Raw genomic sequence first — 25,791 nt, 5'->3', positions numbered from 1 at the left:
GCAACAAAATGATGTTTATAAATATATATAAAATCAATTAATGATCTTAGGGGAAATATATAACTTGAGTTTTTAGAGGCACAGACTCTACATATAATGTGCAAGTTCCATGTAAATTGAATAATAAATAAAAAAGTTATTCAACCATATAGTTGCAAATTAGTTACCTGTAAAAAATGAAGGTCAAAGTTCAGCCACCTTTGGCTGAGGTTGATGAACTACCAATTTCAATCAAAATTACCACCCTTGTAGATTGGCATTCCTTCAGTAAGGTGTGTAAGTTCCATGAAGATCGCCTGATAAAAAAAAAAAAAAAAAAATTATTAAAAAAAAAAAATTAAAAAAAAAAAATAAAAAAAATTAAAAAAAAGACAGCAGCTTTATATTTACAATTATTTATGATATAGTATCAAGATATAAAACATAATACATACTAACCTAATATAATTGGTCTGAAATATGCAACATCTTGCAACATCAAGAGGGAGAACGTCTTGAGTTGCAGGTCTAAGATCTTGAGTGGCAGGTGCCGCAGGTGGTGTGGCAGGTGCCGCAGGTGGTGTGGCATGTGCAGCAGGAGGTGTGGCAGGTGCCACAGAGGTGTGGCAGGTGCCACAGGAGGTGTGGGTGCCTGGGTGTGAGGCGAGGTAGTGTGTTGTGGGGGCGGGAGGCTGCCCTCTCTCTTCACTCAAGGGAACTCTTGTTTTGCCTCAGTGTGGCTTTACGCTCCTTCTTTACTTGGCTAACGCGTAGAGCTCTTGCCTTTAGAGCTTTCTTCTTGTCCGATACTATATCCATTGTGCAGTATATGCAAGAAAATACGATCTGTGCGAGCGCGTCAGGCATGCGACCGCCGGCACAGACACTGAGAGGGTGACTAAGCCAGTAAATCGGATTATAGCCCCTCCCTCTCACAGAAGACAGTTGCCAGCGAGTGTGTTTATAATTTGTATATGCATAACAAGATATTCTCCACTCTATTGCGAAATACTAGACGCTTACAACGTATGACGCATCACCCTACGGCGCACCCGAGCCGCGAGGACCAGATTTCGGGCAATTGCGGCTGGAAAATTTGCTGTAATTACGTTATTTATTATCATAACATTAAACGGTTTGCACCACGGTGTTGCCAGAACGTTGTAGTATTTTTATAAATTTTTCGTGTTTGGCCGAATTTTTTCGGCCAAACAATGATAACGCCCTCTTAAGCTAAAATTTGCCTCTTGGCTAAACTATATTAATTTACACACATGAATGTCAAATCTTAGAATTCAAGTGATTATCCCATCTGATATTAGTTATCATAAATTAAATTAAAATTATTAGCTTGCAAACATGTATATATATCTCTTTTTTGGAGTGATTTCATTTTATTTCAAGAGATAAGATAAAACACAATATTAAGGACATTTAGTGAAAAGTCACACTTGACGGTAGTGCCAACCACTTGGGCTGGACGGTAGTACCAACCACTTGGGCTGGACGGTAGTCAACGACTTGGGCTGGACGGTAGTACCAACCACTTGGGCTGGACGGTAGTACCAACCACTTGGGCTGGACGGTAGTCAATCACTTGGGCTGGACGGTAGTACCAACCACTTGGGCTGGACGGTAGTACCAACCACTTGGGCTGGACGGTAGTGTCAACCACTTGGGCTGGACGGTTGTCAACCACTTGGGCTGGACGGTTGTCAACCACTTGGGCTGGATGGTAGTGTCAACCACTTGGGCTGGACGGTAGTACCAACCACTTGGGCTGGACGGTAGTACCAACCACTTGGGCTGGACGGTAGTACCAACCACTTGGGCTGGACGGTAGTACCAACCACTTGGGCTGGACGGTAGTACCAACCACTTGGGCTGGACGGTAGTCAACCACTTGGGCTGGACGGTAGTGCCAACCACTTGGACTGGACGGTAGTACCAACCACTTGGGCTGGACGGTAGTCAACCACTTGGGCTGGACGGTAGTGCCAACCACTTGGGCTGGACGGTAGTACCAACCACTTAGGCTGGACGGTAGTGCCAACCACTTGGGCTGGACGGTAGTCAACCACTTGGGCTGGACGGTAGTACCAATTACTTGGGCTGGACGGTAGTACCAACCACTTGGGCTAGACGGTAGTCAACCACTTGGGCTGGACGGTAGTCAACCACTTGGGCTGGACGGTAGCCAACCACTTGGGCTGGACGGTAGTCAACCACTTGGGCTGGACGGTAGTCAACCACTTGGGCTGGACGGTAGTCAACCACTTGGGCTGGACGGTAGTGCCAACCACTTGGGCTGGATGGTAGTGCCAACCACTTGGGCTGGACGGTAGTCAACCACTTGGACTGGACGGTAGTCAACCACTTGGGCTGGACGGTAGTCAACCACTTGGGATGGACGGTAGTGCCAACCACTTGGACTGGACGGTAGTCAACCACTTGGGCTGGACGGTAGTCAACCACTTGGGCTGGACGGTAGTCAACCACTTGGGCTGGACGGTAGTACCAACCACTTGGACTGGACGGTAGTCAACCACTTGGGCTGGACGGTAGCCAACCACTTGGGCTGGACGGTAGTCAACCACTTGGGCTGGACAGTAGTCAACCACTTGGACTGGACGGTAGTCAACCACTTGGGCTGGACGGTAGTGCCAACCACTTGGGCTGGATGGTAGTGCCAACCACTTGGGCTGGACGGTAGTCAACCACTTGGGCTGGACGGTAGTCAACCACTTGGGCTGGACGGTAGTACCAACCACTTGGGCTGGACGGTAGTCAACCACTTGGGCTGGACGGTACTCAACCACTTGGGCTGGACGGTAGTCAACCACTTGGGCTGGACGGTAGTACCAACCACTTGGGCTGGACGGTAGTCAACCACTTGGGCTGGACGGTAGCCAACCACTTGGGCTGGACGGTAGTACCAACCACTTGGGCTGGACGGTAGTCAACCACTTGGGCTGGACGGTAGTCAACCACTTGGACTGGACGGTAGTCAACCACTTGGGCTGGATGGTAGTGCCAACCACTTGGGCTGGACGGTAGTCAACCACTTGGGCTGGACGGTAGTCAACCACTTGGACTGGATGGTAGTCAACCACTTGGGCTGGACGGTAGTGCCAACCACTTGGGCTGGACGGTAGTCAACCACTTGGGCTGGACGGTAGTACCAACCACTTGGGCTGGACGGTAGTACCAACCACTTGGGCTAGACGGTAGTCAACCACTTGGGCTGGACGGTAGTCAACCACTTGGGCTGGACGGTAGCCAACCACTTGGGCTGGACGGTAGTCAACCACTTGGGCTGGATGGTAGTGCCAACCACTTGGGCTGGACGGTAGTCAACCACTTGGGTTGGACGGTAGTCAACCACTTGGACTGGACGGTAGTCAACCACTTGGGCTGGACGGTAGTCAACTACTTGGGCTGGACGGTAGTCAACCACTTGGGCTGGACGGTAGTCAACCACTTGGGATGGACGGTAGTCAACCACTTGGGCTGGACAGTAGTCAACCACTTGGCCTGGACGGTAGTACCAACCACTTGGGCTGGACGGTAGTCAACCACTTGGCCTGGACGGTAGTCAACCACTTGGGCTGGACGGTAGTCAACCACTTGGGCTGGACGGTAGTCAACCACTTGGGCTGGACGGTAGAGCCAACCACTTGGGCTGGACGGTAGTCAACCACTTGGGCTGGACGGTAGTCAACCACTTGGGCTGGACGGTAGTCAACCACTTGGACTGGACGGTAGTCAACCACTTGGACTGGACGGTAGTCAACCACTTGGGCTGGACGGTAGTCAACCACTTGGGATGGACGGTAGTGCCAACCACTTGGACTGGACGGTAGTCAACCACTTGGGCTGGACGGTAGAGCCAACCACTTGGGCTGGACGGTAGTCAACCACTTGGACTGGACGGTAGTCAACCACTTGGGCTGGACGGTAGTCAACCACTTGGGCTGGACGGTAGAGCCAACCACTTGGACTGGACGGTAGTCAACCACTTGGGCTGGACGGTAGAGCCAACCACTTGGGCTGGACGGTAGTCAACCACTTGGACTGGACGGTAGTCAACCACTTGGACTGGACGGTAGTCAACCACTTGGGATGGACGGTAGCCAACCACTTGGGCTGGACGGTAGTCAACCACTTGGGCTGGACGGTAGTCAACCACTTGGACTGGACGTTAGTCAACCACTTGGACTGGACGGTAGTCAACCACTTGGGATGGACGGTAGTGCCACAAGGCTGACAGACAACATGGACAGTAACCCCACAAGGCTGACAGACAACATGGACAGTAACCCCACAAGGCAGACAGACAACATGGACAGTAACGCCACAAGGCAGACAGACAACATGGACAGTAACGCCACAAGGCAGACAGACAGCATGAACAGTAACCCCACAAGGCAGACAGACAACATGGACAGTAACCCCACAAGGCTGACAGACAACATGGACAGTAACCCCACAAGGCAGACAGACAACATGGACAGTAACCCCACAAGGCAGACAAACAACATGGACAGTAACCCCACAAGGCTGACAGACAACATGGACAGTAACCCCACAAGGCAGACAGACAACATGGACAGTAACGCCACAAGGCAGACAGACAACATGGACAGTAACGCCACAAGGCAGACAGAAAACATGGACAGTAACCCCACAAGGCAGACAGACAACATGAACAGTAACCCCACAAGGCAGACAGACAACATGGACAGTAACCCCACAAGGCAGACAGACAACATGGACAGTAACCCCACAAGGCAGACAGACAACATGGACAGTAACCCCACAAGGCAGACAGACAACATGGACAGTAACCCCACAAGGCTGTCTGACGACATGCACACTGACGCCACAAGGCAGACAGACAACATGGACAGTAACCCCACAAGGCAGACAGACAACATGGACAGTAACCCCACAAGGCAGACAGACAACATGGACAGTAACCCCACAAGGCTGTCTGACGACATGCACACTGACGCCACAAGGCTGAAGCTGCACATGACAATGTCTCTCATTTTTATTATCTTCAATTAGTTTGTAAACAAAGTCTGAACTTCCTAATATAAAACGTCACTTAAGGAGCAACTAAGTGAAGTAAGAGACAATTTCCTGGCGGTGTGAAAGAAGGCTTTTGTGGCTGGCTGTTGGTGGTGGTGTGAAGGAAGGCTTTTGTGGCTGGCTGTTGGTGAGGGTGTGAAGGAAGGCTTTTGTGGCTGGCTGTTGGTGGGGGTGTGAAGGAAGGCTTTTGTGGCTGGCTGTTGGTGTGGGTGTGCATGAAGGCTTTTGTGGCTGGCTGTTGGTGAGGGTGTGAAGGAAGTCTTTTGTGGCTGGCTGTTGGTGAGGGTGTGAAGGAAGGCTTTTGTGGCTGGCTATTGGTGTGGGTGTGAAGGAAGGATTTTGTGGCTGGCTGTTGGTGGGGGTGTGAAGGAAGGCTTTTGTGGCTGGCTGTTGGTGAGGGTGTGAAGGAAGGCTTTTGTGGCTGGCTGTTGGTGTGGGTGTGAAGGAAGGCTTTTGTGGCTGGCTGTTGGTGGGGGTGTGAAGGAAGGCTTTTGTGGCTGGCTGTTGGTGTGGGTGTGAAGGAAGGATTTTGTGGCTGGCTGTTGGTGGGGGTGTGAAGGAAGTCTTTTGTGTGTGGTTGTTGGTGGGGGTGTGAAGGAAGTCTTTTGTGGCTGGCTGTTGGTGGGGGTGTGAAGGAAGGCTTTTGTGGCTGGCTGTTTGTGTGGGTGTGAAGGAAGGTTTTTGTGGCTGGCTGTTGGTGGGGGTGTGAAGGAAGGCTTTTGTGGGTGGATGTTGGTGGGGGTGTGAAGGGAGGCTTTTGTGGCTGGCTGTTGGTGGGGGTGTGAAGGAAGGCTTTTGTGGGTAGATGTTGGTGGGGGTGTGAAGGAAGGCTTTTGTGGCTGGCTGTTGGTGGGGGTGTGAAGGAAGGCTTTTGTGGCTGGCTGTTGGTGGGGGTGTGAAGGAAGGCTTTTGTGGCTGGCTGTTGGTGGTGGTGTGAAGGAAGGCTTTTGTGGCTGGCTGTTGGTGGGGGTGTGAAGGAAGGCTTTTGTGGGTGGCTGTTGGTGGTGGTGTGAAGGAAGGCTTTTGTGGGTGGATGTTGGTGGGGGTGTGAAGGAAGGCTTTTGTGGCTGGCTGTTGGTGGAGGTGTGAAGGAAGGCTTTTGTGGGTGGTTGTTGGTGGTGGTGTGAAGGAAGGCTTTTGTGGCTGGTTGTTGGTGGGGGTGTGAAGGAAGGCTTTTGTGGCTGGCTGTTGGTGAGGGTGTGAAGGAAGGCTTTTGTGGCTGGCTGTTGGTGAGGGGGTGTGAAGGAAGGCTTTTGTGGCTGGCTGTTGGTGGTGGTGTTAAGGAAGGCTTTTGTGGCTGGTTGTTGGTGGGGGTGTGAAGGAAGGCTTTTGTGGCTGGCTGTTGGTGGAGGTGTGAAGGAAGGCTTTTGTGGCTGGCTGTTGGTGGGGGTGTGAAGGAAGGCTTTTGTGGCTGGCTGTTGGTGAGGGGGTGTGAAGGAAGGCTTTTGTGGCTGGCTGTTGGTGGGGGTGTGAAGGAAGGCTTTTGTGGCTGGCTGTTGGTGGTGGTGTGAAGGAAGGCTTTTGTGGCTGGTTGTTGGTGGGGGTGTGAAGGAAGGCTTTTGTGGCTGGCTGTTGGTGGAGGTGTGAAGGAAGGCTTTTGTGGCTGGCTGTTGGTGGGGGTGTGAAGGAAGGCTTTTGTGGCTGGCTGTTGGTGAGGGGGTGTGAAGGAAGGCTTTTGTGGCTGGCTGTTGGTGGGGGTGTGAAGGAAGGCTTTTGTGGCTGGCTGTTGGTGGGGGTGTGAAGGAAGGCTTTTGTGGCTGGCTGTTGGTGAGGGTGTGAAGGAAGGCTTTTGTGGCTGGCTGTTGGTGTGGGTGTGAAGGAAGGCTTTTGTGGCTGGCTGTTGGTGGGGGTGTGAAGGAAGGCTTTTGTGGCTGGCTGTTGGTGTGGGTGTGAAGGAAGGATTTTGTGGCTGGCTGTTGGTGGGGGTGTGAAGGAAGTCTTTTGTGTGTGGTTGTTGGTGGGGGTGTGAAGGAAGTCTTTTGTGGCTGGCTGTTGGTGGGGGTGTGAAGGAAGGCTTTTGTGGCTGGCTGTTGGTGTGGGTGTGAAGGAAGGTTTTTGTGGCTGGCTGTTGGTGGGGGTGTGAAGGAAGGCTTTTGTGGGTGGATGTTGGTGGGGGTGTGAAGGGAGGCTTTTGTGGCTGGCTGTTGGTGGGGGTGTGAAGGAAGGCTTTTGTGGGTAGATGTTGGTGGGGGTGTGAAGGAAGGCTTTTGTGGCTGGCTGTTGGTGGGGGTGTGAAGGAAGGCTTTTGTGGCTGGCTGTTGGTGGGGGTGTGAAGGAAGGCTTTTGTGGCTGGCTGTTGGTGGTGGTGTGAAGGAAGGCTTTTGTGGCTGGCTGTTGGTGGGGGTGTGAAGGAAGGCTTTTGTGGGTGGCTGTTGGTGGTGGTGTGAAGGAAGGCTTTTGTGGTTGGATGTTGGTGGGGGTGTGAAGGAAGGCTTTTGTGGCTGGCTGTTGGTGGAGGGGTGAAGGAAGGCTTTTGTGGGTGGTTGTTGGTGGTGGTGTGAAGGAAGGCTTTTATGGGTGGATGTTGGTGGTGGTGTGAAGGAAGGCTTTTGTGGCTGGCTGTTGGTGGGGGTGTGAAGGAAGGCTTTTGTGGGTGGATGTTGGTGGGGTTGTGAAGGAAGGCTTTTGTGGCTGGCTGTTGGTGTGGGGGTGTGAAGGAAGGCTTTTGTGGCTGGCTGTTGGTGGTGGTGTGAAGGAAGGCTTTTGTGGCTGGCTGTTGGTGGTGGTGTGAAGGAAGGCTTTTGTGGCTGGCTGTTGGTGGGGGTGTGAAGGAAGGCTTTTGTGGCTGGCTGTTGGTGGTGGTGTGAAGGAAGGCTTTTGTGGCTGGCTGTTGGTGGTGGTGTGAAGGAAGGCTTTTGTGGCTGGCTGTTGGTGAGGGTGTGAAGGAAGGCTTTTGTGGCTGGCTGTTGGTGGGGGTGTGAAGGAAGGCTTTTGTGGCTGGCTGTTGGTGGTGGTGTGAAGGAAGGCTTTTGTGGTTGGCTGTTGGTGGTGGTGTGAAGGAAGGCTTTTGTGGCTGGCTGTTGGTGGGGGTGTGAAGGAAGGCTTTTGTGGCTGGCTGTTGGTGGAGGTGTGAAGGAAGGCTTTTGTGGCTGGCTGTTGGTGGGGGTGTGAAGGAAGGCTTTTGTGGCTGGCTGTTGGTGAGGGGGTGTGAAGGAAGGCTTTTGTGGCTGGCTGTTGGTGGGGGTGTGAAGGAAGGCTTTTGTGGCTGGCTGTTGGTGGGGGTGTGAAGGAAGGCTTTTGTGGCTGGCTGTTGGTGGGGGTGTGAAGGAAGGCTTTTGTGGCTGGCTGTTGGTGGGGGTTTGAAGGAAGGCTTTTGTGGCTGGCTGTTGGTGGGGGTGTGAAGGAAGGCTTTTGTGGCTGGCTGTTGGTGAGGGGGTGTGAAGGAAGGCTTTTGTGGCTGGCTGTTGGTGGGGGTGTGAAGGAAGGCTTTTGTGGCTGGCTGTTGGTGGGGGTGTGAAGGAAGGCTTTTGTGGCTGGCTGTTGGTGGAGGTGTGAAGGAAGGCTTTTGTGGCTGGCTGTTGGTGGGGGTGTGAAGGAAGGCTTTTCTGGCTGGCTGTTGGTGGGGGTGTGAAGGAAGGCTTTTGTGTGTGGATGTTGGTGGGGGTGTGAAGGAAGGCTTTTGTGGGTGGATGTTGGTGGGGGTGTGAAGGAAGGCTTTTGTGGGTGGATGTTGGTGGTGGTGTGAAGGAAGGCTTTTGTGGCTGGCTGTTGGTGGTGGTGTGAAGGAAGGCATTTGTGGCTGGCTGTTGGTGGTGGTGTGAAGGAAGGCTTTTGTGGCTGGCTGTTGGTGAGGGTGTGAAGGAAGGCTTTTGTGGCTGGCTGTTGGTGGTGGTGTGAAGGAAGGCTTTTGTGGGTGGATGTTGGTGGGGGTGTGAAGGAAGGCTTTTGTGGGTGGATGTTGGTGGGGGTGTGAAGGAAGGCTTTTGTGGGTGGATGTTGGTGGGGGTGTGAAGGAAGGCTTTTGTGGGTGGATGTTGGTGGGGGGTGTGAAGGAAGGCTTTTGTGTGTGGATGTTGGTGGAGGTGTGAAGGAAGGCTTTTGTGGCTGGCTGTTGGTGAGGGTGTGAAGGAAGGCTTTTGTGGCTGGCTGTTGGTGGGGGTGTGAAGGAAGGCTTTTGTGGGTGGATGTTGGTGGGGGTGTGAAGGAAGGCTTTTGTGGGTGGATGTTGGTGGGGGTGTGAAGGAAGGCTTTTGTGGGTGGATGTTGGTGGGGGTGTGAAGGAAGGCTTTTGTGGGTGGATGTTGGTGGGGGGTGTGAAGGAAGGCTTTTGTGTGTGGATGTTGGTGGAGGTGTGAAGGAAGGCTTTTGTGGCTGGCTGTTGGTGAGGGTGTGAAGGAAGGCTTTTGTGGCTGGCTGTTGGTGGGGGTGTGAAGGAAGGCTTTTGTGGGTGGATGTTGGTGGGGGTGTGAAGGAAGGCTTTTGTGGGTGGATTAAACGCACTTCTCTGCCTACTATGCAAGTCCCGATTTGCCTAATAAGCCAAGTTTTCATGAATTAATTGTTTTTCGACTACCTAACCTACCTAACCTAACCTAACTTTTTCGGCTACCTAACCTAACCTAACCTATAAAGATAGGTTAGGTTAGGTTAGGTAGGGTTGGTTAGGTTCGGTCATATATCTACGTTAATTTTAACTGGAATAAAAAAAAATTGACCTCATACATAATGAAATGGGTAGCTTCATAATTTTATAAGAAAAAAATAAGAGAAAATATATTAATTCAGGAAAACTTGGCTTATTAGGCAAATCGGGCCTTGCGTAGTAGTGTAACACGGGTTTGGGTTACTCTCTACTTATCTACCTTCTACTCCCCCTCTACCCGTATTCTTACTTTTTATTCTTACAAGGGACTCCAAAACTTTTACCAAAACCAACTCCACGCCACGTGGTCCTAAGACGATTGGCCGACTTAGGATTCTACAACCTGTATGGCGTGACCTAGGCTTTGAGCAAAACCCTTGAGTCGCCTCTACGCTGCCACCACCAGACCAGTAACACAAGAGCAATGATCGAGGTCTGGATCGATCACGCTAATTAATCAACCTTGGGGCTTGATCCCCACTATAACCGATGACCGTGGAAACTTAAGAGTGTGAAATTAATTACACGGGAATGATTCGATGTTAGAATCGATGTTAGAATCGGCGCCCAATCCAACTCTGCCTCGTGTGGACCACGTGACCAGGGCAAGTGTACACATAAAACACATGGAAACAATAAAAATGCAAATTATTAACTTAATTAATTTGTTAAAAGAAAAACTAAAACAAAATCTAAATATGTTCACTCCCTGTCACTTTAACACTCCCTACTTGACCTGAGTGGCAATGAAGACTATTCTATAAATAACCATAGCAACTATACCTTGGGCAACCAGCTAAAGATGTTGGGCTGGTCTTGGGGAGAGGTAAGATGTTTGACCTCTCCCAGCTGCTCTGGAGACCACACTGATCTGTCCTCGTCTGATCTAGCCCAGACTAGAACATTGTATCCTTCCGCATCGCTTACCCCAGTTACTTAGCAAGGTTTAAGTTATAACAATTAACCTCTGTTTGTACTGAATTGATCCAGACTGGTTGAATTATTTTACTGAAATTAAATTACACAAGCATCTAACGGCAGAGCTGTTCCCGATCCCCCAAAAATGGTTAATTGAACTTTGAGAAATAGTAGACCTGTCAACCCTGATGACCTATGACCGCCGGTCACTCCGCCTTACAAGTTAGATCTGATTCGTGACGTCACTGATGGTGACTTAAACTCAATAATTAGAATACTCTTGATATTGTATCCAGTACTATTATACAATACAATTTTAATGCAAAATGAATAAAGGCTAATTTCTCTAAATTACTGAATACTATAGGATGGTTCATTATACAAAACTATGAACAAAGATGCCCGCCATTTGTGACTCAGACCTGCTAATTCCCAGGGGACTGGGCGTTGTTGAGAGGTCAGGTCCCTACTCGAACTTCTGGAACCTTCTGGAATAATTCTTACAACAGCCTAGTTTGTTACAGTAGGGTGAGAAGTACGTTCTGGCTACTAGGTACGACATATATATATATATATATATATATATATATATATATATATATATATATATATGTGTGTATATCACGAAAATAAACACGTGATTAAGAATGTGACAATGTCAGACCACGGAGGAAAAATGAAACAGGAAATTTCCTTAAGTACTTTCGTATATTAAATACATCTTCAGAAGGTCATTTTACAGATCGAGTGATGGGTATAAATAGGCAGGAAGGAGTGGTGAAGTAAGGTGAGGTACAATACTTGGACTTGTCCAAGTATTGTACCTCACCTTACTTCACCACTCCTTCCTGCCTATTTATACCCATCACTCGATCTGTAAAATGACCTTCTGAAGATGTATTTAATATACGAAAGTACTTAAGGAAATTTCCTGTTTCATTTTTCCTCCGTGGTCTGACATTGTCATATATATATATATATATATATATATATATATATATATATATATATATATATATATATATATATATATGCATGCTGGCAATAGTTAATTTAAGTTCATCACATTGAAGAACTGCATAAGGTCTATGAGCCCTGGGAAGCAGGTCCAGCATGGACCCATCACACTCATTCATGCATATAACTTTAAGACTGAAACAATCCAGTGACTCACATCAATTATTTTACCCGGTAAATTGTTCCAGAAATTAAAGACCCTATTTCAAACTCAGTTTTTACGTTACGCTTTTCCTCTGAATTTATCCAATTTGCACCCAATGTTTGACGTTCTGTTTTGCTTTAATATATATAATGTCTTATTAATATTAACTTATGATATTAATATTCTCTTTGCAATACCTTTCATTTATTGTATAGTTATTATCCCCTTACTATTCGTATTTCTAAAGTTAATTAAACTTCCTTAATCTCTATTCAAAAAGATTTATAAATTTGGGGGGTTAACTTCGAACCACTTGGACAGGTCGGTACAGCATCGGCCCCGCTTCTGATAGGCTGGCGTTCGATTTGATGATCCGATTAGTTAAGCAACATTCTTTCCTTCCGACCTCTCCCAGATCCCTGTCTTCATATCCCTGCGTCTTAGCGCTTCCCTGACCCTTGTAGTCCTTCGCTGTGCACGTTAAAGTGTAGATATCTCCGTTCTGTCCCATTGTGACAAACTTAACCGCGTAGGGCTTAATGTAAGTAGGGCTAATGAAGAGCAAGATGAAGTTGAGGCTATTTTGAGTTGTGTTCATAATTTACTCACCTTTATTTTTGTATCGTCTGCATATTGGCAAAGTGCTGTTCCGTCCAGTGACCGAACTGTTTATATTTAGGATATTATTAACCAAAAGCGTCAGGAATAGAAGCACAAATATCTCCCTGCGTTTATATATAGCCCTGATGAAGCCCCACTTAGACTATGTTGCCACAGTATTACAAAGGTGAAACCGATTCCGTAGAGAAAAGTCAAAGTGGACTGGGGGGAGGCATTCCCGAGCCCTTCAAGTGGACGAGGGGAGGCATTCCCGAGCCCTTCAAGTGGACGAGGGGAGACATGCCCGAGCTCTTCAAGTGGACGAGTGGAGACATGTTCGAGCTCTTCAAGTGGACGAGTGGAGACATGCCCGAGCTCTTCAAGGGACGAGGGGAGACATGCCCGAGCTCTTCAAGTGGACGAGGGGAGACATGCCCGAGCCCTTCAAGTGGACGAGAGGAGACATGCGCGAGCTCTTCAAGTGGACGAGTGGAGACATGCCCGAGCTCTTCAAGTGGACGAGGGGAGGCATTCCCGAGCCCTTCAAGTGGACGAGGGGAGACATGCTCGAGCTCTTCAAGTGGACGAGGGGAGACATGCCCGAGCTCTTCAAGTGGACGAGTGGAGACATGCCCGAGCTCTTCAAGTGGACGAGGGAAGACATGCCCGAGCTCTTCAAGTGGACGAGGGGAGACATGCCCGAGCTCTTCAAGTGGACGAGGGGAGGCATTCCCGAGCTCTTCAAGTGGACGAGGGGAGACATGCCCGAGCTCTTCAAGGGACGAGGGGAGACATGCCCGAGCTCTTGAAGTGGACGAGTGGAGACATGCCCGAGCTCTTCAAGTGGACGAGTGGAGACATGCCCGAGCTCTTCAAGTGGACGAGGGGAGGCATTCCCGAGCTCTTCAAGTGGACGAGGGGAGACATGCCCGAGCTCTTCAAGGGACGAGGGGAGACATGCCCGAGCTCTTCAAGGGACGAGTGGAGACATCCCCGAGCTCTTCAAGTGGACGAGGGGAGACATGCCCGAGCCCTTCAAGTGGATGAGGGGAGACATGCCCGAGCTCTTCAAGTGGACGAGGGGAAACATGCCCGAGCTCTTCAAGTGGACGAGGGGAGACATGCCCGAGCTCTTCAAGTGGACGAGGGGAGACATGCCCGAGCTCTTCAAGTGGACGAGGGGAGACATGCTCGAGCTCTTCAAGTGGATGAGGGGAGAAATGATCACAGGAGGTAAGATCAAGCTCATGAAACTATCAGCCAAGTTAGACCACGAAACAAAGGGTTATCTTGAGGTTATCTTGAGATGATTTCGGGGCTTTAGTGTCCCCGCGGCCCGGTCCTCGACCAGGCCTCCACCCCCAGGAAGCAGCCCGTGACAGCTGACTAACTCCCAGGTACCTATTTACTGCTAGGTAACAGGGGCATTCAGGGGTTAGAACAAGATAAATTACTCTCCCGGCAGGATACACAGAAGTACTGGTATGGCAACAGAAGTACTGGTATGGCAACAGAAGTACTGGTATGGCAACAGAAGTACTGGTATGGCAACATAAGTACTGGTATGGCAACAGAAGTACTGGTATGGCAACAGAAGTACTGGTATGGCAACAGAAGTACTGGTATGGCAACATAAGTACTGGTATGGCAACAGAAGTACTGGTATGGCAACATAAGTACTGGTATGGCAACAGAAGTACTGGTATGGCAACAGAAGTACTGGTATGGCAACAGAAGTACTGGTATGGCAACAGAAGTACTGGTATGGCAACAGAAGTACTGGTATGGCAACAGAAGTACTGGTATGGCAACAGAAGTACTGGTATGGCAACAGAAGTACTGGTATGGCAACAGAAGTACTGGTATGGCAACAGAAGTACTGGTATGGCAACAGAAGTACTGGTATGGCAACAGAAGTACTGGTATGGCAACATAAGTACTGGTATGGCAACAGAAGTACTGGTATGGCAACAGAAGTACTGGTATGGCAACAGAAGTACTGGTATGGCAACATAAGTACTGGTATGGCAACAGAAGTACTGGTATGGCAACAGAAGTACTGGTATGGCAACAGAAGTACTGGTATGGCAACATAAGTACTGGTATGGCAACAGAAGTACTGGTATGGCAACAGAAGTACTGGTATGGCAACAGAAGTACTGGTATGGCAACAGAAGTACTGGTATGGCAACAGAAGTACTGGTATGGCAACAGAAGTACTGGTATGGCAACAGAAGTACTGGTATGGCAACAGAAGTACTGGTATGGCAACAGAAGTACTGGTATGGCAACAGAAGTACTGGTATGGCAACAGAAGTACTGGTATGGCAACATAAGTACTGGTATGGCAACATAAGTACTGGTATGGCAACATAAGTACTGGTATGGCAACATGGCCATAATATGGGTGGAGGAGGAAGACCAGCCAACATCAGAAGGCAAATAATTTAATTAGTTTTAAACTTGATGACATGCTTGATAAATACATGAAATTCAGCACAGACAATGAATTAAATTATACTTTCATCAGTGCAGATGTACACTACAGTGATTATAACGAAGCAGCTGCAGTCTCAGGCTATGGGGCATCTTGAGGTTATCTTGAGATGATTTCGGGGCTTTTAGTGTCCCCGCGGCCCAGGTCCTCGACCAGGCCTCCACCCCCAGGAAGCAGCCCGTGACAGCTGACTAACACCCAGGTACCTATTTTACTGCTAGGTAACAGGGGCATAGGGTGAAAGAAACTCTGCCCATTGTTTCTCACCGGCGCCTGGGATCGAACCCAGGACCACAGGATCACAAGTCCCGCGTGCTGTACGCTCTGCCGACCAGGCTCCCTGCACTCCCGGCATAGCACACAATTGTACCTATTGTGAGTACCTACGGGCTCACCATAGCCCGTGCTACATGAAACTGCTTGTTCCAAGTAGCGAATCTTTAACCTATTGTGAGCTCACTCTGTTGAAGGGAAGCAGTAGAAGAGCTGGGAACCACAGGCACGGCTCCAAGTTTGGATTCTCATTCTCATACGGTCTCGCTTCATGCAGGTCGGCGTTCAATCCCCGACCGTCCAAGTGGTTGGGCAGCATTCCTTCCCCCCGTCTCATCCCAAATCCTTATCCTGACCCCTTGTAAGTGATATTTAGTCGTAATGGCTTGGCGCTTTCCCCCTGATAATTCTCTTGCCTTCCCTTCTGTGAAAAATGACTGACACTACAAGTGAAAGATTAAAAGAGCATTAATATTTTATAAACTAAAAAATTTATAACAAAAATATACACAAGCAATTTTTGATATCGAAACTATTGCAAAACAACTCGTGATATGAGCTAAAACAGAAAAGTTTATTATCAACCATTAAGACCACTTGGAGTGGACGTTAGAGCGACAATCTCGCTTCATGCAGGTCGGCGTTCAATCCCCGACCGTCCAAGTAGTTGGGCACCATTCCTTCCCCACCCCTGTCCCATCCGAAATCCTTATCCTGACCTCATCCAAGGATAGTCGAAATGGCTTGGCGCTTTCCCTTAATAATTCCCTCCCCATTAGGACCAAATTGTAACAGGAGGCGTCCGAGGGCAGGATATAAATGGATCACTTGCCACTGTGTTATAGCATGATATATGCAGTCTCCGTGGTGTAGTGGTAAGACACTCGCCTGGCGTTCCGCGAGCGCTATGTCATGGGTTCGTATCCTGGCCGGGGAGGATTTACTGGGTGCAATTCCTTAACTGTAGCCTCTGTTTAACGCAACAGTAAAATGTGTACTTGGATGAAAAAACGATTCTTCGCGGCAGGGGATCGTATTCCAGGGACCATAGGATTAAGGACTTGCCCGAAACGCTACGCGTACTAGTGGCTCTACAAGAATGTAACAACTCTTGTATATATCTCAAAAAAAAAATATATATATATATGCTTATTGCATGACACGACTCCATGTCCCCCTTGTGAAAGAATGTGCTGTGTAAATTATTTCGCTCGTGAAATTTTGGTTTAAATTCTTACTCTGATGACAAGGTTAACAATAAAATAGACGCAAGTAATCCCAACGTTGAAGAACTTCAGGAGTAAATGCAGACGATGAGGGAGCCGGTCGGCCGAGCGGACAGCACGCTGGACTTGTGATCCTGTGGTCATGGGTTCGATCCCAGGCGCCGGCGAGAAACAATGGGCAGAGTTTTTTCACCCTATGCCCCTGTTACCTAGTAGTAAAATAGGTACCTGGGTGTTAGTCAGCTGTCACGAGGCTGCTTCCTGCGGGTGGAGGCCTGGTCGAGGACCGGGCCGCGGGGACACTAAAAGCCCCGAAATCATCTCAAGATAACCTCAAGATAACAATAACGTGGACTGAAGATATGATGACCAAATCAAGCCGTTATCAAGTCGGTTGGCTTGATAATGGAGTATATGACACGAAGGGAAGGGAACTATCAGGGGGAAAGCGCCAAGTCATTAAATGCCACGAGTGGGGAAGAACTTCAGGTGTAAATGATCCCTGGGGTGACGAACTTCAGGAATATATGAATTATATTCATATATGAATTATATAAATTATATTCATATATTCTTGAAGTTCGATTTAACTAATTTCGGTGTGAATGATAGACTCTTGAAAGAATTTCACCTGTAAATTATCCCAGAAGGGAGGAACATTCGGCGAATTTGATCGAAGTGAAAAAGAACGGCAGATGTAAATTATCACTGTTGAGAAGAAAATCAGGTGTAAATGTTATTAGTGGGAAAGATTTTCAGATGTTAATTATATTATTAGGAGCGATTTTCAGGTGTGAATGTTCACCATAGGGAAGAACTTCCGGTGTAAATAATTAAAGCAAGAATGAGTTGTGGTGTAAATGATCTCAGTGAGGAAAAACTGGTAGTGTAAATGATTCCCATTGGAACACTAAGGACAAACATATATAAGGGAAAACTGCATCAGGCGCCTTAACCCATGCAAGCCTTCTTCTATTTATTCTTATCCACTATTACATATGCGTCTAACCTACGCTTGATACACTCCAGTGACTTCATGAATATTATATTTATAAATATTCTATGCATGTACAAATTTATTCAGCGTTTAGTTTTTCTTTTGTGGTAATATATTAACGCCATTATTGTAAACATTAATTTGTTGGTGTGAGTCTGAGTAAAATCTCTATGACTCATGACATCCAGATCATATTCCCATTTTACTTAAAAATATATGTAAGTTGTTATGTAGCAATTTTCAGTCACCTTTATTGTGTTTCCCGCTTCATTATAGCGACAAAAAATATTACAATGACATTATCCAATTTCGTGTCTAAATTGTTATAAAATGTGTCAAAGAGTAGGGATGAGAGGGCCAGACCCGGCGTCACTCCCCTTGTGACACTTCCCACTCCGGCTGGTCTACAGTACTGAACATTCTCTCCTTTGAAACACGCATTTGGTAACCAACCGAAAATACTAATCTCAATGCCATGCTCTTCCTGTCACTACCCGGGAACCCGGGTAGTGAAGATGGTTACAGTGATGAAGGTCGTGTGTAGTGAAGATTGTTACAGTGATGAGGGTCGTGTATAGTGAAGATGGGTACAGTGATGGTGGTGTGTAGTGAAGATGGGTACAGTGATGAAGGTCGTGTGTAGTGAAGATTGTTACAGTGATGAGGGTCGTGTATAGTGAAGATGGGTACAGTGATGGTGGTGTGTAGTGAAGATGGGTACAGTGATGAAGGTCGTGTGTAGTGAAGATGATTACAGTGATGAAGGTCGTGTGTAGTGAAGATGGGTACAGTGATGGTCGTGTGTAGTGAAGATGGGTACAGTGATGAAGGTCGTGTGTAGTGAAGATGATTACAGCGATGAAGGTCGTGTGTAGTGAAGATGGTTACAGTGATGAAGGTCGTGTGTAGTGAAGATGGGTACAGTGATGAAGGTCGTGTGTAGTGAAGATGGTTACAGCGATGAAGGTCGTGTGTAGTGAAGATGGTTACAGTGATGAAGGTCGTGTGTAGTGAAGATGGTTACAGCGATGAAGGTCGTGTGTAGTGAAGATGGTTACAGTGATGAAGGTCGTGTGTAGTGAAGATGGTTACAGTGATGAAGGTCGTGTGTAGTGAAGATGGTTACAGTGATGAAGGTCGTGTGTAGTGAAGATGGGTACAGTGATGAAGGTCGTGTGTAGTGAAGATGGTTACAGTGATGAAGGTCGTGTGTAGTGAAGATGGTTACAGTGATGAAGGTCGTGTGTAGTGAAGATGGGTACAGTGATGGTCGTGTAATAAGCTTGCTGCTTCCCGTGGTTCAGAGTAGGCGTCATTGTTTTTCACTGTGGGTCGCATTTATATAATTGCTTAAGTCTACCAGCCCGTGCTCCACCGAGACCAGTCTACCAGCCCGTGCTCCACCGAGACCAGTCTACCAGCCAGTGTTCCACCGAGACCAGTCTACCAGCCAGTGTTCCACCGAGACCAGTCTACCAGCCTGTGCTCCACCGAGACCAGTCTACCAGCCCGTACTCCCCGCCGAGACCAGTCTACCAGCCCGTACTCCCCACTGAGAGCAGTCTACCAGCACGTACTCCACCGAGACCAGTCTACCAGCCTGTACTCTACCGAGACCAGTCTACCAGCCCGTACTCCCCGCCGAGACCAGTCTACCAGCCCGTACTCCCCACTGAGAGCAGTCTACCAGCCCGTACTCCACCGAGACCAGTCTACCACCCCGTGCTCCACCGAGACCAGTTTACCAGCCCGTGCTCCACCGAGACCAGTCTACCAGCCTGCGCTCCACCGAGACCAGTCTACCAGCCCGTACTCCACCGAGACCAGTCTACCACCCCGTGCTCCACCGAGACCAGTCTACCAGCCCGTGCTCCACCGAGACCAGTCTACCAGCCTGTGCTCCACCGAGACCAGTCTACCAGCCTGTGCTCCACCGAGACCAGTCTACCAGCCAGTGTTCCACCGAGACCAGTCTACCAGCCCGTGCTCCACCGAGACCAGTCTACCAGCCTGTGCTCCACCGAGACCAGTCTACCAGCCCGTACTCCACCAAGACCAGTCTACCAGCCCGTGCTCCACCGAGACCAGTCTACCAGCCCGTACTCCACCGGGACCAGTCTACCAGCCCGTACTCCACCGAGACCAGTCTACTAGCCCGTACTCCACCGAAACCAGTCTACCAGCCCGTACTCCACCGAGACCAGTCTACCAGCCCATGTTCCACCGAAACCAGTCTACCAGCCAGTGTTCCACCGAGACCAGTCTACCAGCCAGTGTTCCACCGAGACCAGTCTACCAGCCCGTGCTCCACCGAGACCAGTTTACCAGCCCGTGCTCCACCGAGACCAGTCTACCAACCTGTGCTCCACCGAGACCAGTCTACCAGCCTGTGCTCCACCGAGACCAGTCTACCAGCCCGTACTCCACCAAGACCAGTCTACCAGCCCGTGCTCCACCGAGACCAGTCTACCAGCCCGTACTCCACCGAGACCAGTCTACCAGCCCGTACTCCACCGAGACCAGTCTACCAGCCCGAGCTCCACCGAGACCAGTCTACCAGCCCGTACTCCACCGAGACCAGTCTACTAGCCCGTACTCCACCGAAACCAGTCTACCAGCCCGTGCTCCACCGAGACCAGTCTACCAGCCCGTGCTCCACCGAGACCAGTCTACCAGTCCGTACTCCACCGAGACCAGTCTACCAGCCCGTACTCTACCGAGACCAGTCTACCAGCCCGTACTCCCCACTGAGACCAGTCTACCAGCCCGTACTCCACCGAGACCAGTCTACCAGTCCGTACTCCACCGAGACCAGTCTACCAGCCCGTACTCTACCGAGACCAGTCTACCAGCCCGTACTCCCCACCGAGACCAGTCTACCAGCCCGTACTCCCCGCCGAGACCAGTCTACCAGCCCGTACTCCCCACTGAGAGCAGTCTACCAGCCCGTACTCCACCGAGACCAGTCTACCACCCCGTGCTCCACCGAGACCAGTTTACCAGCCCGTGCTCCACCGAGACCAGTCTACCAGCCTGTGCTCCACCGAGACCAGTCTACCACCCCGTGCTCCACCGAGACCAGTCTACCAGCCTGCGCTCCACCGAGACCAGTCTACCAGCCCGTACTCCACCGAGACCAGTCTACCACCCCGTGCTCCACCGAGACCAGTCTACCAGCCCGTGCTCCACCGAGACCAGTCTACCAGCCTGTGCTCCACCGAGACCAGTCTACCAGCCTGTGCTCCACCGAGACCAGTCTACCAGCCCGTACTCCACCGAGACCAGTCTACCACCCCGTGCTCCACCGAGACCAGTTTACCAGCCCGTACTCCACCGAGACCAGTCTACCAGCCCGTACTCCACCGAAACCAGTCCAGCAGCCTGTGCTCCACCGAGACCAGTCTACCAGCCTGTGCTCCACCGAGACCAGTTTACCAGCCTGTGCTCCACCGAGACCAGTCTACCAGCCTGCGCTCCACCGAGACCAGTTTACCAGCCTGTGCTCCACCGAGACCACTCTACCAGCCCTTGCTCCACCGGCACTACAATGACGTATTAAGCTGTGGTCCTCAGTTCGTCATTCTTTGTTTACGTTTATAGCTGTGACAAGCTCTAGAGACAAGTTACTTATAACAGATCTGCGCATGTAAACATAAATCTTGTGGGAGATTGACTGTAAATAATGCTTCCAAACACTGATTTTCATTTGTTATTTTGGGCAGGAATATTGTAAACAAAGGAGAGTGTGATGTTAACACCGACCTGCAGGAAGAGGAAGAGGACGACCCACTGGTAGTACTTGTGATGGCGGATAGCGTATTGTTCTCCGCCGGCCCAGGCTCTGTTGCGTCCTGAGGCGTCAGGGTTGGCCACGCCCGGGTGGGAAACCTCCTTTCCTATCATGCCAGCTGCCAGCGCCGGTATCGTATAGGTCGACTGGATCCAGCAGTACTGATCTATCATGTGGCTGTCCAACCATGTCGACCATACAGTCGATGGGGTCACCGAAATATTGCTTTTGAGTCACTAATACGCTGAAGGCCACTAGAAGCACCATAGTCACTTTGTAGTGAAGGAGGAAAATCACATTGTCTATCGAGATTGTGTCGAGGTGGATCAACTGACGCAAGGAACGGAATAGTGTAAACATGGCGGTGTCTGGTACAGGCGGGAGAGTGAGTGAGCGGGACCCTGCAGGGCGGGTAGCTGGGGCCACTGTGAGACAGCACATTGTAGCCTCCACGCCACGCTCTCTGATGCCAATTCTCGCTACCAGCTTATATTACTTCAAATTTTATTCTCACGAATCTAATTCCCCCCCCCCGTCGTTTCACTTTGCATTTCGGTGAAATCTGGAAAGAATGTGTCTCGTTATTATTCTCTATGTCAGGCATTGTTATTTCGGCTGCTTGATCTGTTGGCGGCGATGATGCTGATCATCTTAGTATTTCCGGGTAGTGTGTGTGGGCGTAGGCATGCGGCAGTTGCAATACAAAGGAGCAGCATGGCATGAGGGCGGAATATGTGAAGGGACGGTGGTACGAGAGTATTGCTGTGTGGTGAGTGGCTGTGATGCTCTGTGGTTAATATCTGGTATACACTCATCACAGGATACTAGATACACACGTCGCGAGTGTCTGTGGTGGATGCCGGCGTGTGTGGGTGTGGGTGATATAGGTGTGTTGGTATAGGTAGGTGGGTGTTGATGGATAGGAAGGAGGCGTTGCTTGAAGAGTGTTTTGTGTTGCTGGATAGGAAAGAATAGATGGGGAGCGGTGTCGTAGACGAACACAGCGTGTGGGAGAGCGCGTGAGTGTGGGCCATGGCGGAAGTAGGCGGGAAAGTGTGTAAAGTCAACCTCAGCCACAAATGGCAGCACCTTAGACTTTATTATTTTCGTATTTACACACAGAGATCTCACTAACGTGATGCATCAAATGAACAAATCCACAAGGGCCGTGACGAGGATTCGAACCTACGTCCGGGAGCATATATGATGTAAGGGCGAAGAGGGATAACGGCCTATTGACATAGCTTGGGTGCAGGGGGGAGTTGTGTAAAATCCTGGTTTGTGCCTCGGAGAGGCTACGAGATCCAGTAAGTTCAAAAAAACTTCGGTTTCAACTCTTTTAACCCTGTCGTAGCTCAATCGATTAAGGCAGTGTCTGGGATGCTCCCGGACGCAGGTTCGAATCCTCGTCACGGACCTTGTGGATTTGTTAATTTTTATATTTATTTTCAAGTAACATAAACGTTCAAATAACTTTTTAATTTTTTATTCAATTTACATGAACCTTACACCTTGTATGTAAAGTGTATGTCTCTATAATCGGTCGTAAGCTTGTTTTCCTAAGTTCATTTATTGATTTTATAATAGCAATAAACATGACATATTTGCATCATTTTTTTTTTTTTGGGGGGGGGGGAACTTTGAAAAATTGTATCAGGAAAACTAAAGATGTTTTTGAAAAATATCTTACTACCGATCCTTTATTATATGCTAATGTATCAGAAAAGTGTCATAGAATGATTATATCTGAAAGGTGTTTTTTTATTTAGACTCTAAAGTATGTAAAATTCGTTGAAAAAGACAAAACAAAGAAATCTCCCTTTCTATTAACGCTGCAGTAATGAAACCTGGAACAATTGCATGCCCTTTTCATATACAACTAAGTCAAAAAATGTTGGTTGACATTGAACAACTTTGAGTAAACAATCTAATGCCCCCTAAGCGGCTGAAACAACAGCTTAGTATGCAAATTAGTATGCCTTTCAGCTTTTCCAGCTTACATACCTACAGTCTTTACAGCTAGTTTCTACCCAACAAGTGCTCCAACCTTTACACAACCCTGAATTATACTTAACACTTGCATCAGTAACAATTGCAAATATATATGAAAGATAAATCAGACTAATGGTTATATTAACGTGAATATGTTAAAAGAATGCAAGCGTAGCTTCGCCAGGTGTTACCCTGAGTGGGCAGGAGGCGGGCGGACCTGGGCCCAGATTCACGAAAGCACTTACTCAAGCACTTACGAATGTGTACATCTTTCCTTAATTTTTGACGGCTTTGGTTACATTTATTAAACAGTTTACAAGCATCAAAACTTCCCAATCAACTGTTGTTGTTGATTATAAACAGTCTACCTGGTGATTCCGAGCTCATTAACTGTTTAATAATTGTAAACAAAGCCGCCAAAGATTGAGAAAAGATGCACAGGTTCGTAAGTGCTTGCGTAAGTGCTTTCGTGAATCTGGCCCCTGGCCACCTGTGGCTCGGGTGTGTGTGTAGTGGAACACGAGGGCGCGTGTTGCGCCTAACTGGGCAGGAGGCGGGCGGACCTGGCCACCTGTGGCTCGGGTGTGTGTAGTGGAACACGAGGGCGCGTGTTGTGCCTAACTGGGCAGGAGGCGGGCGGACCTGGCCACCTGTGGCTCGGGTGTGTGTGTAGTGGAACACGAGGGCGCGTGTTGCGCCTAACTGGGCAGGAGGCGGGCGGACCTGGCCACCTGTGGCTCGGGTGTGTGTAGTGGAACACGAGGGCGCGTGTTGTGCCTAACAAGTGCTTCTTTATCACCTGTTTAGACCTCGCGGCAAAAAAAGAGGCTGACAATAACAAAATCCACTTTATGGGGGAACAGCTGAGCATATTTGTGAGTGTATGCTCTATGAGTCTATTCTATAACATGGATACGAAAATATTGTGGTCTACACATAGGTATGAATATAATGATGTTTACAACACTGAGATCGTATTAGAATATTTTGTAATCTACAACATGGGTAGGAATAGTTTCACATATGATCTACAACATGGGTATACTGATCTGTATATGTTGTGGTCTGCAACGTGCGTAGGTCTAGTTATTTACTGTAGCCTGCAACATGGGTATGTCTTGCCATGTTGTGGTCAACAACATAGGTGGGGGTAGGTATTGTTTTTTGTGTAAAACATAAGAAGATCCATGTACATGCTATTGTTTACAAAATGGAAACATCTAAATATATACTGATATTTACAAAACAGGCCCTTCTAGGCATATTATTTTGTGGTCTCCAACATGACGGGGTCATGTAATACAGACGTAATAAAGGGACACAGTGATATAATGAGAGGAGCATCACTAACGGTTCACCAATGACGCCGAATGCAGAATTACACCCCGAAAGGGCATAATTCGTTTATTTTGTTTTTGTTGTATTATATATATATATATGTCGTACCTAGTAGCCAGAACGCACTTCTCTGCCTACTATTCAAGGCCCGATTTGCCTAATAAGCCAAGTTTTCATGAATTAGTTGTTTTTCGACTACCTAACCTACCTAACCTAACCTAACCTAACTTTTTCGGCCACCTAACCTAACCTAACCTATAAAGATAGGTTAGGTTAGGTTAGGTAGGGTTGGTTAGGTTCGGTCATATATCTACGTTAATTTTAACTCCAATAAAAAAAAATTGCAACCCGTTCTCACACAAGACAGTACATATATGACTAGTGCTTAAAGTCAATATGTGGAATGTGATTTAGTACATATGTGATATATTCCCAGTTAACTTTTTTACCAAGGCTCAAACTCTTCCTCACGTACCAATTTACGTCTCACAGTACTCGTCCATCAACGTAGATAGCTGAATAGTCGTGATTGGTTCAATTATAACGAAAATTGTAGTTTTCAGGTCCCACATGGGTTGTGAAATTCACCTACTATTGTCCATGCTCTTATAATATTACAGATCAGCTACATCCTATTGAAGGCTCGTAGTTTTGTTTTGAGAAATATTAGTTGTTCTTAGTAAATTATAATAAGCACAATAAATTATTACATAGAATAAGTGCTTCACCAATCAATATTATATACCATAGTTTGTGCTTTAGAAATCTTTAAAGAATGTTTTGTAGGAACGCTAACAGAAAACGATGTTATGTTGGAATGTATATAGGGTAAACTACTGCAAACAGGATGGTATGGTGTGGATTATTGGAAACTATAGGATTAGTATAGGGTCCACTACCACCTGTTAGGTGGGTAAGGGGTCCAATAACACCCGCAGGATGAGTATGGGGGTCACATCCACCCACAGGAATGGTATGGGGATCACTTCCACCCACAGGAAGGGTATGGGATCCAATACCATCCACTGGATGTGTATTGCGTCCACTACCACCGACAGGATGGGTATGGGCTCACAACCACCCACAGGATAGGTATGGGGTCCAATACCACCCACAGGATGAGTATGGGGTCCACTATAACCCACAGGATGGGTATGGGGCTCCAACCACCCACAGAATAAGTATGGGGTACAATAACACCCACTGGATATGTATGGCATCCATTGCCCCCACAGGATGACTATAGGGTACAGTATCGCCCACAGGATTAGTATATAGGGTTCACTGCCGCCCACAGAGTCGGTATGGGGTCCACCGCCACCCACAGGGTCGGTATGGGGTCC

At 48.6% G+C, this 25,791-nt stretch overlaps 1 protein-coding gene and 1 long non-coding RNA gene across 2 annotated transcripts in view; both read right to left on the bottom strand.

The window, feature by feature from the left end:
- LOC138358333 (uncharacterized) overlaps positions 1-1,208 on the bottom strand; it is a 1,494-nt gene extending 286 nt beyond the window's left edge. Inside the window, exons 1-2 of the long non-coding RNA XR_011225333.1 lie at positions 439-1,208; positions 168-296 (exon numbers count right to left, since the gene is read on the bottom strand). This is a non-coding gene — a long non-coding RNA (uncharacterized lncRNA). The remainder of the gene's footprint in view (positions 1-167; positions 297-438) is intronic.
- LOC123768770 (innexin inx2) overlaps positions 1-21,657 on the bottom strand; it is a 36,174-nt gene extending 14,517 nt beyond the window's left edge. Inside the window, 2 exon segments of the mRNA XM_045759554.2 lie at positions 21,091-21,300; positions 21,302-21,657. Coding sequence (XP_045615510.2) covers positions 21,091-21,300; positions 21,302-21,559 — 468 coding nt within the window. The 5' untranslated portion in view covers positions 21,560-21,657.
- Positions 21,658-25,791: the final 4,134 nt, after the last annotated feature.

This window comes from Procambarus clarkii, chromosome 83, assembly GCF_040958095.1.
Source record: "Procambarus clarkii isolate CNS0578487 chromosome 83, FALCON_Pclarkii_2.0, whole genome shotgun sequence".
Taxonomy (NCBI): Eukaryota; Metazoa; Arthropoda; class Malacostraca; order Decapoda; family Cambaridae; genus Procambarus; species Procambarus clarkii.
This window is presented reverse-complemented; position numbering and strand designations above follow the sequence as displayed.